We start from the raw sequence: 22,242 nt of genomic DNA, 5'->3' as shown, positions 1-22,242 counted from the left end.
TTAAAATAAATACCTTTTGAAAAAGTTAAGCGTGTTCACATTTTATTTAAAATCAAGTCAATACTAGTTGGGATCACTGTGTCCCAAATCAGTCCAGAAAATTTTTTTTGAAGCTAAACCAAGTACCATATATTGTGGTAGAAAATGACAATTCAAAATTATTACATTCCTTTCCCTGAAGATCTCGGAATTTTGTAGGGGAGACTTGCATTTATGACTGCAACAGAGATAAGTTGCTGATTGACATAAGTTATTATAGGAGTACTTACTTTTGACTGTGGAAAGGGCGGAGGAGAGAGAGGCTTAGAGAGTTTAGGAAAGTTGTCCCAGGAAAAAAAAAGACATTTGAGCCTCATCTTGAAGGATGAATTTGATAGGCAGAAAAGAGCAGTTCAAACCAGGCAGAGAAAGTAGTGTGAACAAAGGCATAGAGCTGTGTGAAATTATGGGGTAGGAAAAATCTAATGTGGCTGAGGTGAAAACATTAGCAAAGCCATGGAGCGTCACAGGATAAAGCTGGAAGGTAGGCTGAGGTTAGAGTAGGAATTTGAACTCTTATAGGTGAATTCTTCAGTGAGCTGCTGAAGAATGCAGACTAGGAGAGTGCGCAGTCAGGTCTGGGTTATAGGGAAGATAACTTTGGCCCCAGTGAAAAGGATGGCTTTGGAGAATGAAATGCTGGATCTGGAAAATGGGATGGAGCCAACCTTGTGATGATAAGAGGGGTCAACTAAGGCAGTTGAAGGGGTGGAATGGATTTGTGAGGAATTTGGTGAGTTTGGAGAAGACTTAGCAGAAGAGACTTTAGGGCTAAAGAAAGGGGAGGAGTCACAGAGGAATCTAGGGTTTCAGATTTGGGCAACTGAACCAAAGGACCCTTTCCTTTTGGGAGAAGTGGTTGGTCAAGGGAAAGAAAAAGGAGATGAACCATGTATTTCTCTCCTCCCAGCACCCGTCTTTCCTAAATCCCAGAGCCCATGCTTGGTGTGGGGGAGGGGTGGAGGGTTGAAGGCGTCCTCTGCAGGTGAGTCTGGCATAAGCCACCAGAGGGCCCAGCTGCTGGGTGGGTTGTTGGGAAGTTAGCACTCTGCAGCAAACCCTTAACCGTAGGCATTTTGGTGGAGTTGGTATTTATTTGAATCCATGTGTTCTTCATTGGGAGACAGGCAGAGACATTGTGCAATTGTGGGTTTGAGGGTTGTTGTTTTTTCTCCTTATGCGACACATGTGAGAGAACTCTAACCAATTACAGCTAAACCTGTCCCCTGTGAGTCACATCCTGAGTTGACTGGTCAATTCCGAAGGTGCTGCCTAAAATGCTGTTTGGATTTTAAGGATCACTTTTGGGACAAATCAAACATGTGAACGTTTATTCAGGCACTTGAGTTGAGAAGTTCCATAGCATTACTTTTGGTGTTTTGATGCAGTTATGCCGATGTTCTGAAGAATCTTGCCAGCTACACATCCTAAAGCAAAACAAAAACTTGTACATGAAACAGAACCATTAGCTATTCTAAAATTATATCACACTTAAAAGTATACATTTTTGTGCGTTGTTGATGTAAATCAAGTACAATATTTTCTAATAAAAATTTTATTAAACAGCATTCATGTGTGCAGGACCTCTTAAAATGTGCCAAAATAAATGTGTATTGCTCAGTTACATAATAAACAGTTGTTGAATGATTCTTCTTGTGTGTTCAGCAGTGATAGTGCTGAGTGGATTTCATAGGTGTCATTCTTCTATTTTTTTTGAGACGGAGTTTTGCTCTTGTCACCCAGGCTGGAGTGTAATGGCATGATCTCGGCTCACTGCAACCTTTGCCTCCCGGGTTCAAGCAATTCTCCTGCCTCAGCCTCCCGAGTAGCTGGGATTACAGGCGCCCACCACCACTCCCAGCTAACTTTTGTATTTTTGGTAGAGACGGGGTTTTACCATATTGGCCAGTCCAATCTCGAACTCCTGACCTCAGGTGATGCGCCTACCTCGGCCTCCTTTCAAAGTGCTGGGATTACAGGCGTGAGCCACCTCACCCGGCCTCATTCTCATTCTTATATAAATTTTAAGCTGGAATAGACAGCACACAAGTCTCTAGTTAGGGATCACCTGTAATTTAGGGAGGAGGAGGAAGAGCGTATCTTGCTGTATGCCAGGTACTTTACATGTGTTCTCTTTTATCAACCATAGGAAGTCGGTGGCATTGACTGTTTTTTGTTTGTTTGTTTTTTAAGCAGATAAGGCTGAGACGCTGAGGTTGTGGGCAATTACAGAATTTACTGTAGGTCACAGAGATGTGTGGGGCTATGTGACTGCAAAGTGCATGCTTTCTGTACTGTGCTGCCTTTGAAGATTAACAGTTTACTTAGTCTTTAACCAAAATCATCTGAGAAGCTTTACCAAAAAAAATACAGATTCCTTGACCTACCCTGAGCAATTTGTTGAATTGACTGAGATGGGGCTCAGGTAAATTAACATTTTAAATGCCATGTTTAATTGATTACAGGATGTACAGTTTTTCCACATTTGAACATCTCTGAAATCAGAACCATGTTATAATCGGTGGTGAGTCATCAGGCAGTTGATAGCTTTTTTCTTTCTTAGTGGTGCAAAAAATAATGATGTACTTTAGATTAAATGAAATATGATAGTATAAAAAGATGATACTGTAAAGGGAACTTAAATACACAGTTTGTCAGCTTTCTTCCTTTCTTTTTTGAGAGGGAGTCTTGCTCTGTCTCTTAGGCTGTAGTATAGTGATGCGACCTTAGCTCACTGCAGTCTCTGCCTCCCAGGTTCAAGCGATTGTCGTGCCTGAGGCTCCTGAGTAGCTTCGGACTACAGGTGTGCACCACCACGCCTGGCTAATTTTTGTACCTTTTTTTTTTTTTTTTTTTTTTTGGTAGAGATGGCGTTTCACCATGTTGGCCAGGCTGGTCTCGAACTCCTGACTTCAAGTGATTCCCTCCCTTCCAACCCCGTCTCGGCTTCCCAGAGTGCTGAGATTACAGGCGTGAGCCACCATACCAGGCCTCCACCTTTTTTGTACGCGTATGTGTGTGCTTGTCACAACTTTCAGAATTGTAAAATTCACTGGTGGTATTTATTATTTGCTTATGGCAATAGCTGTGTAGTAATGCCCTTCTGAGGAAACCATAAAATGAATGAGATATTGTCATTAGATTAAGAGCAATAGCAAGGTTACTTTTCAGCCAAGAAGCTGCAGGCAAGGAGAAATGTCAGTGGTTCTCAACCTTTTTTTGTGAAAGCCTCAGGCCCTTTCCCTAGAAAAAGGCGTGAATGTCCACATATACCAAATTTTGTATACTGTGCTAGGACCTCTTAGACTTTTGGGGCCTTTGATGGACTCCTGATGAAAAGCTTAATGGGTGTACCTGAGTGTCACAAAAACTGGTATATATCATATTCTGTTTTACATCCTAAGATCTGACCTCCTACATGAATTTTTTTTAAATTTGCATATATTAAGATTTACTTTGTTGTAAAGTTATGTAGGTGTTGACAAATGCATAGTGTCCTATATCCTCCACAGTATCATAGAGAGTAGTTTGCACTTTTAAAAAATCCCCTGTGAATGGGGCATTTGTGTTTATAAATACTCCCTCCCTTTTATTTTAAATAAGGTGCTTTAAAAATGTATTTATTATGGAAAATTTCAAAAATTCAAAATAAGGCATAATAATATAATGAACTTCTATATACCCGTCATCCAGCTTCAGCAATTCTCCACTCATAGCCAATTCTGTTTCATCTCTACCACCTGACCCCCTACTCCACTCATTTGCCCTTACTCTCCCTATCCTCTTCTTAGATTATTTTGAAGCAAATCCAGACATAATTTCATAAAAAATATTCCGATATGTATATATGAAAGAAACTTAAAAAATCTAAGCATTATTGCACATTATTAAGAAATTACGAATTTATAAATATCAAATATCTAAGCTGTTGAGCTTTTCCTGATTTATAAATATGTAAATGTATATGTAGAGACTCTTGCCTACCACCAGGATCCACTTTTATCCCTGACCCTCCCTGCACAACTCACTTAGTTCCCTTGGTGCCAGACTCCTTCTCACCCTAGAGTCTACATTAGATGGCACCTCTGCCTAGGGTTCTTTTCCCAGATCTTTACATGGCTGGTACTTTCTAGATCTCAACTTAAAATGTCAATTCCCCAGAGAGGCTTGTCTTCCTAGGGTTGATCCCTAGTGCCTCTCTGTGCTATCACACTGTTTTAAGCATCCGATACTTTTTTGGTTGTTTCCATCTCCTTTAGTGAAAGTTAGTTCTGTTTGAATAGAGACTGTTTAGGTTGTTCCACTTTATATTTTTAGCACATGAAACAGTACCTGACATGTAGTAGGTTTTCATTAAAAGTGGAACAAATGAGTAAACGAATGAATCATACTTAAAAAAAATTCACTATCCTGTGCCTTACTGGAGTCATTATTCTGTTGATCATTTCCCATTGCCTGCTAAGTTATTATCCAAAAGGAAATTAGACTGAAGCTATACTTACTAATGGAAGTTTACATATGTTAATTTTTTATAGCTGCTTTTCTTTTTTTTTTTTTTTTTTCCTTTTTGAGACAGAGTCTCACTTTGTTGCCCAGGCTCGAGTGCAGTGATGCAGTTACGGCTCACTGCAGTTTTGATCTCCCAGACTGAAGTGGTCCTCCTGTCTCAGCCTCTAAATAGTTAGGACTACTAGGTGTGAGCTACCATACCCCACTAATTAAACAAATTTTTTTGGTATAAATGATGTCTCCCTATGCTGTCCAGGATAGTCTGAAACTTCTGAGCTCAAGGGATCCTCCCACCTTGGCCTCCCAAAGTGCTGGGTTTACAGGTGTGAGCCACTATGCCTGTTCTTGATAACTTACTTTCTTTCGAGTTGCCTAATTTGCCTCTCCCATTCCCTTGCTGTCTCTGGTGCTCCCATGTCAACTTCCATAGCTCCATACCCTGCATAAGCAGACCTGTATCACTGCACCCATCATATTTTGTCTCCCCCTCCTGTACCAAGGCTACCTCATGGGTTGGCGCAGAGCAGTCTCTCAATAGACTGTTGGCCCACACTACAACTGGAGGATGTGAAATATTCAAGAGAGATTCTGGCAGAAGCCTTTATCAGTAATGAAAAGCTAGGAAATACAATTTCTAATTTTTTTCCCCAAAATGCCTAATCTGCTATCCTATCCAGTCTATTTTCTATCTTATTTACAGTATAGTTTTCAGCCCTAGAAGTTTGACTTGGGTCTTTTTATATTTTCCATGATTCTACTTAACTTTTTGACCATGTGGAGTACAGGTATAATAGTTGTTTCAGTGTCCTTGTTTGTATTCTAACATTTGTGCCTGTTCTGTGTTGATTTTGACAACATATCATGTTTACTTCCTCAAGTGGCACAGTTAGGAAAGATTCTTAGTGCTTGCAGATTCCTGGCTTTTCCTTGGGAGGAACAGGAGATTCCCTTCCATGTCTTCTTGAAGCTGATTTCTAAACCACCTATCAGGACCAAAAGGGTGGGCCTACCTGCTTTTCCTTGGGCAGAAAGAAGGCAGTCTGAAGGAAGGAGGGGAAGAAGGGGTATATTTATGTTGTCTGCTATTGTTGATCATGCATGTATTCTTTCTCTGGAAAGCCCTTTTTAATCCTTCTTCTGTGTGAACATACACTCTCAAGACAGTTCTATCAAGACACTTAGGGTTGCAGGACAAATATATGTGGAAAATGCTGAAGAGTGTGGCAGAGAATTACGTGAAAAATCACATTTAATCCACAGATTATTGCTTGAACAGCTATGGGATTGAAAATTTACATGCTTATTCGATTATGAGGAAAGGATGCCCCTGTTCTATCTACGGTCTAGTATTTTAATTCCTTGTAGTTAAACATTAGGTCTCAGCTAATTTTCTAGGTATAATATGACCACAGCTAGATTTATTAGATTCTGATGAACAAACTGTTATTTTATCGATTTCAGCTTGTTACTTTCCATAACCTAAGAGCATTTGAAATAAGAGCTCCTTGTTTATTTTCCTTTTAGCATTCATTAACGTGTTTCCTTTTAGCATTCATTAACGTGTGTTCAGTGGTTTAATACATGTTAAGTGATTTTGGTTTTCTTCTCTGATTAGTGGCTTATATTACCACTGTCCTCAGAATCTAGAAGATTATCTTGACTAAATGAATTTTTACTTAAGGTTTAACTGGCATATGGAAACTGTGGATGATATAATAAAATAATAGTGTTTTGGCTGACACTAGGAAACCATGGATGATATCATAGAGTAATAGAATTTTGCGGCTGAGGAGGGACATTAACTCATCTGGTTTAACTTTTTTGTTTTGTAGTTGAGAAAATTGTTGCCTAGAGAGGGCAGTTAAGTAATTGGTTGCCAAAGGTCATTCAGCTACCTAGTAGTGAAGCCAGGGGAGGAGAAGTAAGAACCATGAACTCTGCTTTATAGTTCTCTTTCTACAACATCACTTTTTGTTTTGCCTTAACTAATGGTTCTTGACATTTTCTTTAAAGTACCATTTTCTTTAAAACCCATCTTTGATGTAGTTGACCTTTATCGACAGCCAGCCATTCATGCATCTAATATTTAAGTAGTTACAAGTAAACTAAGACCTCAGCCTTGTTTGTAAGATGTGCAAGGTAATAGGAAGATGGACATTTGAAACAACTCCCTGAAATATGTTTTGTTAAGTGCTATAAAGGTGGCTTTTAAAATAAAGAGAGATGGTTTGCTGATTTAGCACGAATGAACCATGTGTGCAGCTTTGAGAAACCAATAGTCAGCTTTTAAAATCATTTGGAAAAAATTTTTGAACTGTTGAATTATTAGAACCTGAGTTAGGCCAGTTCGTGTGAATCACAGGCCTTGAAATAACTTTGAACTTAAAATCGTCTAGGGAAAAATGAATTTTTTTTTGATGAGCCTTAAGAGTTTTGCAAGAATAACTTTGGTTTTTTAGCTTTGAATTTGGGTTGTTTTAAAAAAAAATTATGAAAAAATGCCGTGCTTTCTAACAAGAGAGCAACATTTTTACTTTGCTGGAATTGGCAGTGGGAAATTGAAGTCTGGTTAATGTAACTGAACAGCTGAAGTATTGTCATCCTAAATCAGAAGTTAAAAATTCTATGCATTCTAATGACAAAATGCTACCTCTTTAGTCCGTGGCTGTCCATTCTTGTTCTTGTCTGCTTTCCAGCAGAGCCCCCTTTTCTCTCGGCATCCTTGTCAAAAATCAGTCAGCCCAAAATATGTAACTTTATTTCTGGACTCTCAGTTCTCTTCTGTTGGTCTACATGTGTGTCATGCCAGTACTATACTGTTTTGATTAAAGTAGCTTCGTGGTGAGCTTTGAAACCAGGAAGTGTGAGTCCTCCAGCTATGTTCTTTTTAAAAATTGTTTTGGCTATTTTGGGCTGCTCACAATTTCATATTAATTTAAGGATCTGCTTTTCCTCTTGTGCAAAAATGGGAGTCAGAATTTTGGTAGGGATTTTGCTGAATCTGTAGCTCACTTTGGGTAGTATTGTTATGTTAACAATGCTGAGTCTTCCAGTCCATGAACATAGGGTGTTTTTCCATTTATTTAGGTCTTTAATTCTTTCAGCAGTGTTTTGTAGTTTTCAGTGTACAGTTATTCCTAAGTATTTTATTCTTCTGGATGCTATTGTAAATGGAATTGTTTTCTAATTTCCTTTTTGGATTGTTCATTGAGGGACCAGCTCTTATTATGCATTATACCTCTCCTTTACTACTTGGATTGTTTTGCCCCAGGACAGCGTCTTAGCATTCTCTTCTCTTTTGATTTCTATGATCTTTACTTACATAACCTTTGACTCATTAGGATTGTTGGAGTCACCAGACCTCTACAAAATGATACTCAGTGACTTTATTTCCCTGACTCTAATTTTCATTTATTCCCTCCCTTTATCCCAAAGGGATATTAGAACCTACCCTGATTTTTTTTTTTTTTTTCCTTTGACCATGCTGGTGTCCCAGTTCCCAGTTTTCTTTTCTTTTTTTTTTTTTTTTCCCCCAAATAAGGCACTCATTGGAATGACTACCTTAGACTCAGCCCTTGGAATTTCCTAACTATAGCATCCAACCTTCCTTCTCAGTCACTCCCTTCTACTGGAACCAGGCTCTGTTTCCTAGTCTCATAAAGAGTTACCCTGCTCCTAGCTTGTCTCAGAACTGGTTCATTAAAGCATTACTGAATAAATTGTTTCCCTCACTACCTCTCTAATCAGTTCTCACTACTCACTTAACCTCTGTGACGCTTAACACTCCCTGACAGTAATAACCCCTACTGTCCACCATGCCTGCTTTCAGGCTGCATTTGATTGCTATTGTCATCTTTGAAACACTAATAATTAATAGCATTTAGAAACAAGTAGGTTATCTAGCCCCTATCTTTATGTGTCTTTTACTTTTCCTTGAAATTTTTTTCAAGCATATGATGGGGAAGGAAAGAAAAAGGAGTTAAAATTGAGAGATAAAGCATGATATTCTCTATAGATTTCATCTTTTTCTAAAAATAAATTTGTTTAAAATTCTTTTATTTCATTAATTTTATTTCCTGATTATTAGGGTAAAATATACTAATTTATAGACTATTTGTAAAATATACAAGAAAATATATAGACTGGAAAATATATTCATTATAGACTATTTGGAAAATATTTGTAAAGAAGAAAAATACCATGTATTATTTAACCATGCATTGACAATTTTTGATAAATGTATTTTCAATTTTTTTTTTATGTTCTTGTTTTTTCTTTATGTAGTTGAAACCATTTGTGAAGGTTAAGAATATAGGTAACTCTTTGAAATAGATGGTACTTAAAAATGTGTATGTTCAGTTTTGCCTCACTCCCTGCCTTCTTCCCATTGCCTGGTGGTCATATTATGGGCTATACATTTTCTCCTTTAAGAAATTGATTATGCTTTTCCTTATAGCTGATCACATTTTATAAATATCTTACAGATGATTTGAAGTAATTCACATTTCCTATAGAGTACCATCTTGATGTATGTATTAATTATGGCTATACCTATAAATGATATCTTTTATATGCTAATATCATTCATAGACTGATAGGTTTGTACCATGGTCATACTTATATTTGGTTCTCCTCATATTTCTACTATTTTGGTTTTTAAAATTCTTTATAGTTTGATACAGAACAGTGATGATTCATGATTATTACACATCCTAAAGCATACCTCTTCTCAGTGTAAAACAATTCTCTATCCCCTATTAAAAACAAAAGTTTTACTAATCTCTCAGTATGTTTTAGAGAAACTTTTTGGGGAGAATACATAATTGAGGTGTTTCCTGAGGCGTTCTGAGTACTGTTTTTGCATATGATGAGAGTTTGCCTGGAAATAGAATTCCTTGCCTGCTTCCTCTTCTAAAAATTAAAGCTGTGTTCCATTCCCTATCGTCCTCAGGGTTTTCTGTTATTCTCATTCAGATAGCATGGGTAACTCAATAATTTTATTTCAGTCCCATTGTCAAATGTTGCATGTGGAAACTTTTCCCAAGTTTTGGTCTTCTCTTTTGGTCTCTCTCTTCAGTTTATCTTACTTTGCCAAATTTTGCTATTTGATTTAACTGGGTATTTTAAGGGAAAGTTGGAGGAAGGTGTTTTAATCATTAATAATTTATCATTAATGGTGTTAACATTAATATACCAAAGATAATGTTTTTACAAATGTGATTTTTTTAATTGAATTTTATTTTTGAGGGCCTTTTCTCTATCTCTTATCAACCTTCATGGATTATTTTAGACAGTAGTTGATTGTATTTTTGTATCAATGAGTTGTTGCAGCTGTATGCATATTTCTTTAAACACTTTTATTGTTTTTCCAGTTTAACTTTCATAGAAAATTTAAGAGAAGAAAAAGAATAAAAGCGTATAATAAAAATAATCCATAATCCACCATTTATATTCAACCACTGTTAACATATTTTGTTATTTTCCTTTTTTTTTTAAAGTGGAACACCATGCATATGAATATATGTTTAACTTTGATTCACTGGATGTTTATTGAAGACCTGTTACATACATGAACTATTCTAGGTGCCAGACATTGTTGAAAATTTGCTGTATACAGTTTGTGTGTTGTAATTTTCATTTACTGTTATATTCTAAGCAAAACTCATTTTACTACATTATTTATAACAGCTTCATTCATGGCTTCATAGTCTTTTTTCAGTGTTTTTTAGTTACTTATTTCGTCGTTAAAACCTGTTTTCAAAGAAGAAGCCCAGTATGTTAGATAGATGAACAGGGAGCAATTTAGTTGAAAGGATATTATGACTTGGGGTATCACCTCTCTCCTCCAAAGAAAAACTGTTGAAAACTGTTGTTCTCTCTTGTGGATGTATTATAGTTTATTAATCATTGCTCTGTTGCTGGTAGTTTATATTATTTCTTTTCTTCAGTTTTAATTGTTTCTATTAATATATTTGTACATAAAAATTTGTGTCTGTCTTTCATTTCCCTAAGATGAATTTTAGTAATGGAATTACTGGGTCAAAGAGTATAAATGTTTATAAAACTTTATATAGAATCACAAATTACTTGTCGTAACCTGTATAACACTCAGTATTATTTTTAAATAAGATAAACATTTCTGTTATAACATCAAATGCATTCCATAAAAAACCCTTCAAGTTTACCTAGTCACTAAAAATAACAAGATTTATGAGAAAAATAAGGTTAAGGGCAAACCACTCAAGACCTCTGCAATTTTCAAAGCAGAGCACTAACAAAAGCGTAATTGGTACCTTATGAGATGACTTGGGCAGCCCAGTTAAACCATTTAGCATGGCTTGTGTTGCCTCAGAAGAGAGTGAAAGATGCTAACATACAAGGTGTGGTCTTGAGACAGTACACATGAAAGTCATTTTCTAAGCCAATGTGGTTGCCATAAAGGTGGGCACCAGAGGAAGTGCAGCTTGCTGTGCAAAGGATGGGAATGCTCCTTTGGGATTCCTGGGTACAGGTGCTCATTTTAAATGTTCTTGAAATAGAGCTGAGAGGGCTTCTGCTTGGCAGCAGCTGAGCTGAATGAGGATCTTTTTCTTTCTCACTGAAAGTTATATAATTCTATTCCTGCTATTCCAGATCCCCTTGCCTAGGAAAATTAATATGTGAACCCACTTCCTTGTTACACTGGAATGATCTTATTTACAAACCACTTGAAAGCTCGTGTTACAGAAACATGTCTCACAACATAACAGACTGTATTTGCTAATTTGATGCGTGAAAATTTGAATAGAATTTTATTGGTTTCGTTCAAACCTTTTCAAACTGGAAATAACTACCTTAGCTAATAAAGAATGGAATATCTGTTTCAAAACATGTTTTCAAAACCTATAGTCAGAAAACAGCAACTGTGTTTAATGATTGATTGTACTGCCATTTCAACACCTCAGTCTATGGTAGTGAATTTTAAATTTGCAATTTATTTTGGTGGTCATCAGGTGTTCATAGAGATTTGGATCACAGGGCTTTAAATTGTCAGCAGCTTATAAATATTTATTTGCTGAGGGTACAAACATCATCTTGTAGTGAGTCATTTGTGGCAATGGCTTAATCTAGGATTATGCAGCATTCAATTATAGCACCAGAAAGGACAGGAAGTAGAAGAGTGAGTTCAAGGTTGGGTGTCTTTTTCTGAGCGGATTGTGTGTGTCAGACGTAGGCTGTGGTGGGAGAAAGTGGAAACCTGCACTGCTAAGAAAGTAATTGAAGTAATTGAGGTTGAGGCCTGTAAGAAGAAACTGAGGAAATGATTGGTACAATAGAATGGGAGAAACAAGAGGATTATAGATACTGGAGACAGAATGACCCTGGGAGCAGCGGTTGTAATAGTAAAGGAAAGAGCTGAATAACACTAGCTGTTGAGATACTATAGTTCAAGATTTTAGAGGCAGAGTAATTCGCATATTGCTGCTGTCCATAGAAATGAGTTTCTTTGGTATGGATGGAGGTTGTTGGAGTTGAGGAATAAAAGGAATAAAAGAGTCATTGAAGGGCAGATTGGAAGTGGGTTAGTCTCAGGGACATTGGGAGCCTGCCCCAATGAGACATAGAAGAGGAATGTATAGAACTTGTATAAACTGGTCCCAGAATCCTCAGTGAATGAGGTAGCTGAGATACTGAGAAGGATAGAGGGTGGCATAGTTTGATGGCATGATTGTAAAGAAATAGAACTTTTGGTAAGGATGCTCAAGCATGACTTCAGTCATCTGAGTGGCCCTGGCGATCCAGGGCAGTGTCCACTGAGGGTAGGAGAATGGGCCCTTTGGGCTCCACAGGGCCAGGGGGAAGTTGTACTTCAGAAGGATAAGGAGGTTGGTGGAAGTCAGAGTGGTGTTAATGGGTGACAGTCTAGAAGCAGATCATTGAAAGGGGATAAGGAGTGGACAGCCAGGGTGCTAAGCCTACCAGCACAAGTTGAAGTCCAACTAGGTTTTAGAAGCCTGAGAAAGTTGGCTGACTGCAGTCTTTGCCCTGTCTTCAGTTGTAATGTGAAGTTGCTCTGATATGTTGAAAAAGAATATTCTCTACTTAGGAGGCATAGTTTCTGCTGAAGTTGGTAGTTGCTGTTTGGGCTGGTAGAACCAGAGAGACCTTGAGCAAATTGGGGAGAACAGATGTTCCCAGGAGGCTGGGAAGAAATTGGTTATATCCACCAGTCTACTTGACAGATAAGATAAAATTTCTAGTAGAACAAAACCACGAATTATCAAATGACTGCATGTATGACTTAAGGATGTGCCTGCATTGTTTTTTTTTTCTTGTCTGGCTGCTTACAGGTCCTTTTTATCTAGCTTAACGTGGAGTTGAATTTACAGAACTCCTAGATGCTCTTGATACTTTGAACTGTGTCTGGAAAACTTACTCATAATTTTTTGTTATTATTACCAGTAATAACAAATTGTTATTTATTAGAACAGAGTTCTTTATTTTCCTGGGAAAGGTGTTTTGAAGTTTAAATATGGAAGTTGGTGATCACTTAAGATTAATTTTTTCTAAAATTTTTGATGTTAGTACAAGTACTATGCTATGATTTTGCAAGCTTCTTGAGATAAGCAGAGGGGTAAAAACCGTTGAGTTTTCCATCTTTTTCTATCTTTTTTCCATCTTTTAAAAAATTTAGGTAAAGTACGTATAATGAAATACACAGATTTTAAATGTCCTGCTGGTTGAGTTTTGAAAAATGCATACACCTAGTAACTATCACTCCAACCAAGATATAGGACATTTCCATCACCACAGAAATTCCATGATGCCTCTTTGCAATCAGTTCAACAGTTTCCCTTCCACTCCCCTTTCCAGGGTAACCATTGATCTGATTTTTGTCACCATAAATTACTTTTGCCTATTCTATAACTTTACATAAGTGGAAATACTAGTATATACTTTCTTGTGTAGTTTCTTTCACTCATACAGTCTATGAAATTCATCACTATTGTTACCAAGTCTATTTTCATTGCTGATTAGCATTCCATTTATATATATGCCACAGTTGGTTATCTGTTCATCTGTTGATGGATGTTTGTGTTGTTTCCAGTTTTGGCTCTTGTGGCTAAAAGGGCTGTGAACATGGCCAGGCATGGTGGCTCACACCTGTAATCCCAGCACTTTGGGAGGCCGAGGCAGATGGATCACTTGAGGTCAGGAGACCAGCCTGGCCAACGTAGTGAAACCATGTTTCTACTAAAAATACAAAAATTAGCCGGACGTGGTGGCAGGTGCCTGTAATCCCAGCTACTCTGGAGGCTGAAGCAGGAGAATCGCTTGAACCTGGGAGGTACATATTGAAGTGAGCTGAGATCCTGCCTGGGCAACAGAATGAGACTCCATCTCAGAAATAAAAACGTTGTGGGGAGGGATATGAATATTTGTGCATAAGTCTTTTTTTTTGTGGACATATGTTTTCTTTTCTTTTGGATAATTACTCAGAAACGGAATTCTTGGATCATAGAATAGGTGTATGTTTAACTTTATAAGAAACTGTGTTTTCCAAAGTAGTTGAAAGTTTTTTACACTTTAGCAATGTGTAAGATTGTATAATAGTTACCCCACCTCCTTGACAATGTTCAGTGTTATTTTCTTTGGTGCTAGTGGCTCTCATTGTGGCGTTCGTTTGTAGTTCTCTGATGACTAAAGATGTTTAGCACCTCTTCATATGCTTATTGGGTATGTATATAATTATGAAACGTCTGCTCACATCTTTTGTCCATTTTATCTAATTTGGTTAAAAAAGTTTTGGTTCTTTATATATTCTAGAAACAAATCATTAAAAAAATTTAACCAACATCTCTCCCTTCCCCCAGACAAGTTCTTTCTTACATATATGTGTTGTGAATATTTTCTCCTAGTTTGTGACTTTAATTTCATTTTCTTAATGTTTTTTGAGGGACAGAAGTTGTTAATTTTGATGAATTTCAGTTTTTAATTTTGATAATTTTTAAATTTTGATGTTTTTAAATTTTGATAATTTTCAGTTTTTTCTGGTTGCTTTATGTTCTGTGTCACCTGTCCAGGAAATCTTTGCTTACCCCAGGTTGTGAAGATTTTTCTATCCTACATTTTTTTTTTTCTCAGCCCGAGGGAGAGCAAGGGAGAGATGGAAGGAAAGACGGAAAGGGATGGGGGAAAGAGAGAGAGAGAGAAAGAGAGAGAGAGAGAAAGAGCAAGCAATAGAGAGAGTCCAAGGCAGAGAGAGAAGAAGAAAAAGAGAGAGGGCGAGGGAGCCAGAGAGCAAGAGCGACAGGACCCCAGAGAGGGAGCGTTCCGCTCTGGCAGACATGGCCCCTTCTATCCTACGTTTTCTTCTAGAAGCTTTATAGTTCTGGCTTTTACATTTAGGTTTATATCTCAGATTGGGTTTTGTATGATATGTAAGATAGGGGTTAAGGTTTTTTTTTTTTTTTTTTTTTTTTTTAGTAACCCTAGGAAGAGTTTTTTAAACATTTATTTTTTCAATTTTTATTTACACATTATAATTGTACATATTTATAGGGTACAGTTTGGTGTTTTGATACATATCTCTGCTGTATAATGATCCAATCAGGGTAGTTAGTGTATTCATCACATCATACATTTATCATTTCTTTGTGATAATAAACTTGAAAAGCCTCTCTTCTAGCTATTTTGTGATATACTGTGTTTTGCTGTTAACTAGTCACTCTATTGTGTGTTAGAACATCAGAATTTATTCCTCTTATCTGACTGTAAGTTCGTACCCACTGACCAACCTTTCCCCATCCTCCACTTTCCCCTCCCCTCCTCAGTCTCTGGTAATAATTACTCTGCTCTATTCCTATGATACTAACTTTAAAAAAAAAAAAAAAAAAGATTCCACATATGAGTGATATCATGCAGTATTTGTCTTTCTATGTCTGGCTTATTTCAGTTAACATGATGTCTTCCAGGTTCATTCATGTTGTAGCAAATGACAATGTCCATTTTTTTAAAAGTCGAATAATATTACATTGTGTACATTTACCATATTTTCTTTATCCATTCATTCTTTGTTGGACAGTTAGGTTGATCTCATATCATGGCTATTGTAAATAGTGCTACAATAAACATGGGAATGCAGATACCTCTTCAACATACTAATTTCATTTTCTTTTGATATATACACAGTAGTGCGATTGCTGGATCATATGGTAGTTGTTGTTGTTGTTGTTGTTGTTGTTGTTGTTTACCCCCTACACAGTCTTGTTCTGTCTTCCAGGCTGGAGTACAGTGACACAATCATAGCTCATTGCCGCCTTGAACTCCTGGGCTCAAGCCAGCCTCAGATCTCAGCCACCCAAGTAGTGAGGACTACAGGCATACATCACCATGCTTGGCTAATTGTAAACATTTTTTGTAGAGACAGTGTTTTGCTAATGTTGCCCAGACTGGTCTCATACTTTAGAATGGCCTAAGTGATCCTCTGTTCCCGGCCTGCCACACACTGGGATTACTGGCATGAACCATCATACCTGGCCTTACTTTTAATTTTTTAAAGAACCTCCAAAGTCAGGCCAGGCACAGTGGCTCACGCCTGTAATCCCAGCACTTTGGGAGGCTGAGGCGGGTGGATCACGAGGTCAGGAGATCGAGACCATCCCGGCTAACACGGTGAAACCCTGTCTCTACTAAAAATACAAAAACAAAATTAGCTGGGCATGGTGGCGGGCACCTGTAGTCCCAGCTACTCGGGAGGCTGAGGTGGGAGAATGGCGTGAACCCGGGAGGCGGAGCTTGCAGTGAGCTGAGATCGCACCACTGCACTCCAGCCTGGGCGACAGAGCGAGACTCGTCTTAAAAAAAAAGGGCCTCCAAAGTCTTTTTCGTAATGGTGTACTAGTTTATAATCCTACCAGCAGTGTAATAGCCATCCTAACTGGAATGAGGTGGTATCTCATTGTGGTTTTAATTTTCATTTTAAGGTGTTTTTTTTTTCTGTATATTTATGCATCTAGTTGCTTTATATCTCTTGTTGAAAATACTAAAATTAAATTGCTTTGGTTCCTCTTCCAAGGCATTTTCATTTTCAAGATTGTTGTTGGCATGTAAATTTTGTGATTAATTTTTCAAAAAATCTCTTGAGATTTTGATTAAGATTACTTTGAATCTGCAGATCAATATGAGAGACTTGACATCTTAACAGTATTGAGGCTTATCTAAGGAGAATTGTACAGTATGGCTTTCCACTTTTTAAGGTCTTCTCTAATTTTTCTTAGCCATGTTTTACAGTTTTCAGTGTAGCGATCTTACATAGCCTTAGAGTTATTCCTAGGTCCCTGGTATTTTTTAATGTTACAGTATTGACTTTTTAAGTTTTATTTTCTAGTTGTTGCTAATATAGAAATACAATTGATTTTAAAGTATTGGCTTTGTATTCGGAGACCTTGCTAAATTCACTAGTTGGTTTTAATAGTATTTTAGTGGATTTCGTAATGCTTTCTATACATACCATTATGTCATCTGTGAACAATGACAGTTTTGCTTCATCCTTGTGCTTTTTATGTCTGAATACATTGGCTAGGACCTCCAGTACAAGATTGAATAGAAGTTGTGGACGTGGACATCTTTGCCTTGTTTCTGATCTTAGGTATAAGGATTTAATAATTCACCACTGAGTATGATATTAGCTCTAGGGTTTTTTTTAATGTTCTTTACCAAACTGAGAAAGTTTCTGTCTGTTCCTAGTTTGTTGACAGTTTTTATCATTAACAGGCTTTGAATGTTGTCAAATGTTTTTTCTCTATCTATTGAGATGATATGGGTTTTTATTTTGTTAATGTGGTAAATTATACTGATTTTTAGAAGGTTAACCTTTCATATATACTTGGTCATGATGTGTTAATCCTTTTATGTATTCTTGTATTGAATTTGCTAATGTTTTGTGGAGAATGTTTTAATCTATGTTCATAAGGGATGTTGTTCTGTAATTTTCTTTTCTCATAATGTTTTAGTAAGTTTGTATCAAGATGATGCTGCTGGCCTCATCAGATGACTTAGGAGGTATTCTCTTCAACTATTTTCTGACAGAGTTTATGTAAGATTGGTGTGGTGTCTTCCTTAAATGTTTGATAGAATTCACTAATGAAGCCATCTGGACCTGGAGCTTTCTTTTGGGATAGGTTTTTAATTGTTTGAAATTTTTATTTCTTTTAGTTTGGTGAATTTTGTTTTTAAAGGGTCCTTGTTTCATCTAATTTGTTTATTTTATTGTCAAAGTTGTTTATACTAATCTTTTTATCTTTTTAGCATCTATAGGATTTGTAGTAATATTTCATTTTCATTACCAGTATTGGTAATTTGTGTTTGGTGTTTTTTCTCTTTTTTCCTTGATCAGTCTTGTGAAGTGTATTAATCTTTTCAAATAATACTCTTTTGGTTTCATCCTTATAGTTAATATCTTTATCATATGGTGTTTGATCAAGGAAGGTAGCCTCTATGATTTTGGTTTGAATCTGTTTTTATATTTAAAAAAATTTTAAATATATGTGGTCTAATTTATGATTAATCCCCCCTCACTTTTTCATGTCCCATAATTATATGTTCAGATCATCTATGTCCACACTCAATTTGTATCTGTTTTGATCTTATTTTTTAAAGAGAGAGGGTCTTGTGTTACACAGACAGGAGTGCAGTGGTGTGATCATAGCTCACGGTAACCTCAAATTCCTGAGCTCAAGCCATCCTCACGCCTCCTGAGTAGTTAGTACTACAGGTGTGCACCACCACTCCCAGCTATTTTTTAAAAAGTTTTTTATAGAGATGGGTTGTTGCTGTGTTGCCCAGACTGGTCTCGAACTTCCAGCCTCAACTGATCCTCTTGCTTCAGCCTCCCAAAGAGCTGGGATTACAGGTGTAACACTATGCCTGATTGTTCTGATCTTTTGATTTCTGAGAGGATGTTAGTTTCCATTTGTGGTTGTGGATTTGTGTTTCTTTTTGCCTTTTTGTCCTGTTGGTTTTTACTTTCTGTATTTGGAGCCCTTTTTTTTCAGTTGTACTACTGTATCCTCTTGTGGTTTTTATTAATATGAACTCATTAATACATTTTATATTAATACAATTATTTTGAAATCCTTTCAACTTGAGTTCTAGTTTGTCTCATGTCAGTACTGCCTCGTGTAACTTTCTTCTTATTTATTTATCTGACATATATTTCTAACTAAACAGCACCTATCTAGACTAGAGTAAGACCCAGACTTAAGAAAAAAGGCAAATTTAAATTATTTACAATTTTTCCTCTAATGCCTTTCTCCAACACCACCAATCCTCCATTCCTGGATATTTGCTAACACTCCTGCCAGCAGGGAGAGGCTTTTGCAAAAGGGTCTACATTTCTCTCTCTGCTTTCAATATCTTTTGTAGGATAAATAAAAGCAGTACTACCCAGCTAGTGCTGTGGGTGGCAAGCCACCCAGGTGCTGGGGCAAGAGACTGAAGGCACAAGCTGTTCCAGTATAATAAAGAAAATGTATGGAACAAGAATAGTTATACTAGAAATAGAATATAGATATGATTACATATGAATATTATTAATCATTAGTTTGTAGCATTACTCTTTATTCCAATGTTATAATAATCTGTCTTCTACAATTATAACCTAGGAAAAACCAGGCCATACAGAGATAGGAGCTGAGGGGACATGGTGAGAAGTGACTAGAAGATAAAAGTGTGAGCCCTCTGTCATGCCCGGATAGGGCCACTAGAGGACTCCTTGGTCTAGCGGTAACACCAGTGCCTGGGAAGGCACCGTTACTTAGCAGACCTTGGTCTTGTGGTAGTGCCAGTGCCTGGGAAGGCACCGGTTACTTAGCAGACCAGGAAAGGGAGTCTCCCTCTTCCCCGGGGGAGTTAGAGAAGACTCTGCTCCACCACCTCTTGTGGAAGGCCTAACATCACTCAGGCCCACCTGCAGTCATCTGGAGACCTAAATGTCTCCCTGCGATGCTATGCTTCAGTGGTCATGCTCCCGGTCCACTTTCATGTTCCACCCTGTACACCTGGCTCTGCCTTCTAGGTAGCAGTAGCAGAAGCAGAATTAGTGAAAGTATTAAAATCTTTGATCTCTCCGAGAAATGCATAGAAGAAATAACGACATAAGCTGGCCCCTCTCTGTCTCCACCTAGGCTACCAAATAGGGAAGGGCCCCCTGTTTGTTGGACACATGACTCACGTGACCTTACCTATCACTGGAGATGACTCACACTCCTTACCCTGCCCCCTTGCCTTGTGTACAATAAATAACAGCACAGCCAGGCATTCAGGGCCACTACCGGTCTCCGCATCTTTGTGGTAGTGGTCCCCGGGCCCGGCTGTCTTTTTTTCTATCTCTTTGTCTTGTGTCTTTATTTCTATGATCTCTGGTCTCCACACACAAGGAGAAAAACGCACAGGCCCTGTAGGGCTGGACCCTACAAGTGCAGCAACTTCCCCCTATGTAGCATGCCTTAAATTTCATTTCTGCATTAATGATTTTATTACATCTAGTTCAGAAACGAGAAAACGAATTTTACAGGATAAATACCTGTAGCAGAGTGATTTGTTTCTAGATCTCTATTCTTAGGAGGTATGAGATCTCCATCTTGACCTCTCTGCATACTGTGAGGTTTCAGACCCCATAGTGCCGGCTCAGTAAATGTGAAATTTGCATTTTGGCTGTTGTCATCAGTATCTTTTCCCCCTCTAACTTGTGGAGTATATATGTCATGTATTACTAGAGGGACACCTGGATAGAACTTCAAATAATAGTAAATCAATTCAAGAGAAAGTTACTCCCTGCTTTTAGTCTTTCAGTTCCTTGGATGATCATGGGGAAATCCTGTGTGAGTTTTTTTATTTTTATTTTTTACATTTCTCAAATGCTTGATTATACCTCCCTCCTCCCTTTTTATAAACAATGAGCTAGGCTCGAGCTCACTGCCTTCTTGGTAGGCACCAGAATTGAGCTAGAATTTAGTACATTTGTTTTGTTTTTCTTTTGTTTTTGGATAACTTTTTTTTTTTAACAGTAACTGTTGATTTGCCACTGAAAAGTAGTGTTTAAATTTTGCCTTACAAATTCTTATTTTAACAAATTAAATGAGTTTTAAAGAAAAATATTAAATACAGGTAGGATAAAAGAGTGTGACAAAATTGAGAGCCTGATACATTTGGGAGATTGCATGTGCCCTGGTTGAGAAGGTGGTATGGGAGTGAGTGAAACTTGGGAGTCACTTCTCTGGCATTCCAGGCTCTTCATTTATTTTTGTTTTGTCTGTAGTACTAACCTCTTGGTTAACAAGTGTTTATGTTTTGTGCAGAGAGCTGTGTCCTGCAGATACCGTGAAAAACATAGTGTTCTTCCCTTTGTAGTCTTGGTAGGCAAGACAGCATGTGCCTGCAAGACACCTGGTGCAAGTGTGTACCATGGTAAATGCTATCAGAACAGCAAGGACCTTGTGTTGTCAGAGGAAGCAGAGGTCATCTCTGGCTGGGGGCTTGAGGCTTGGCTCAGGCTTACATTTTATCTGAGGCGCCTTTCTCCCTTTCATTTTGAATCTCCCTTCCTAAGTCTACATAAATTTTTTGGGAAAAGGAGCATTTCTTTGTAGCTGTTACTCTAAGAAGCACTGTGTCCAGAAGAAAGAACATCACACTGGCCCTCGGAAGACAGAGTGGCTGCCAGAGTTCTAGTTCTAGCACACCTGTTTTCGGCTGGATAACTGCTTAATTGTTTCAAGTCTCAATTTCTTCATCTTTCTTGGTGATGATAAAACCGTGTGTCTTTCTTGCTTCATAAGGCAGCCCATGGGAGGGCCATTTGTGATGTTCATTTGCTTATCAATATTATCTTCACTCTATTATTTGTATTTGAAATACTGATAGGGATGATTCTGAGGGTATTTTAAGTGTTTAATTATTTTTTTCCTATTTTTTTCTAGGTCTTGATGCAGAACTTTATTATGTGAGAAATGACCTTATTAGTCACTACGCTCTATCCTTTAATCTGTTAGTACCCAGTGAGACAAATTTCCTGCACTTCACCTGGCATGCGAAGTCCAAGGTAAGAGAGTGACTAACCACAGACATCATGACAGGGTCACCCAGCCACAGAGGCAAGGGCTGTGTTTGAGGACTGGGCTGCCATCTGTACCGAAGGGTCGGCCGGTGATGCGATATAATAGTACTGAGTGTTTTCAGATTTATATTTCAAATACTTGGCCTATTCCTCTAAAATTTCTCGAATCCTTTAAAACGAAGGTGGCTGTCATTTAATTGATTAGCATATGACACAACACTTACATCCTTTTAGGCTCTTCAAACAGAGATCCAGACCTAGCTTGAAAAGGGTGAATTTGGACCCAATGATGACAGTGCTGCTGTGGTGAAATGATACGGGCGTAGGGGTGGGGATTGGTAAGACAGGCCTTTTAGACATGTTGGACAGAATGGATACAGTTCTCCCACTCATGGAGAAACGGTTTAAGAAAGGTACAGCAGATGCAGCCACCCATGTGTCCTGTGGCGAGGCTTGTTTGCTCCTAAGGGCTAAATCCAATCACTTAAGAATCTCTCGCCTGGGCTACTTGTTGCTGAATTCTTCACATTTGCTCTGACTGCCTGGGTCCCTCAAACTTAGTAAGTTTTCTCCTAAGTCAGAGAGTCGGAGGCTGA

The 22,242-nt window shown here is 37.8% G+C and overlaps 1 protein-coding gene across 2 annotated transcripts in view; it reads left to right on the top strand.

Moving 5' to 3' along the window:
• RYK (receptor like tyrosine kinase) overlaps window positions 1-22,242 on the top strand; it is a 91,365-nt gene that overhangs the window by 7,009 nt on the left and 62,114 nt on the right. For both annotated transcript variants that reach the window (XM_015445101.3, XM_065539928.1), the window contains exon 2: window positions 21,510-21,631. In XM_015445101.3, the coding sequence (XP_015300587.2) occupies window positions 21,510-21,631 (122 nt within the window). The remainder of the gene's footprint in view (window positions 1-21,509; window positions 21,632-22,242) is intronic.

The sequence above is a fragment of the Macaca fascicularis genome, chromosome 2, assembly GCF_037993035.2.
Source record: "Macaca fascicularis isolate 582-1 chromosome 2, T2T-MFA8v1.1".
Taxonomy (NCBI): Eukaryota; Metazoa; Chordata; class Mammalia; order Primates; family Cercopithecidae; genus Macaca; species Macaca fascicularis.
Note: the sequence above shows the minus strand (reverse complement) of the source record. Positions and strands in the feature narration are given on the sequence as shown.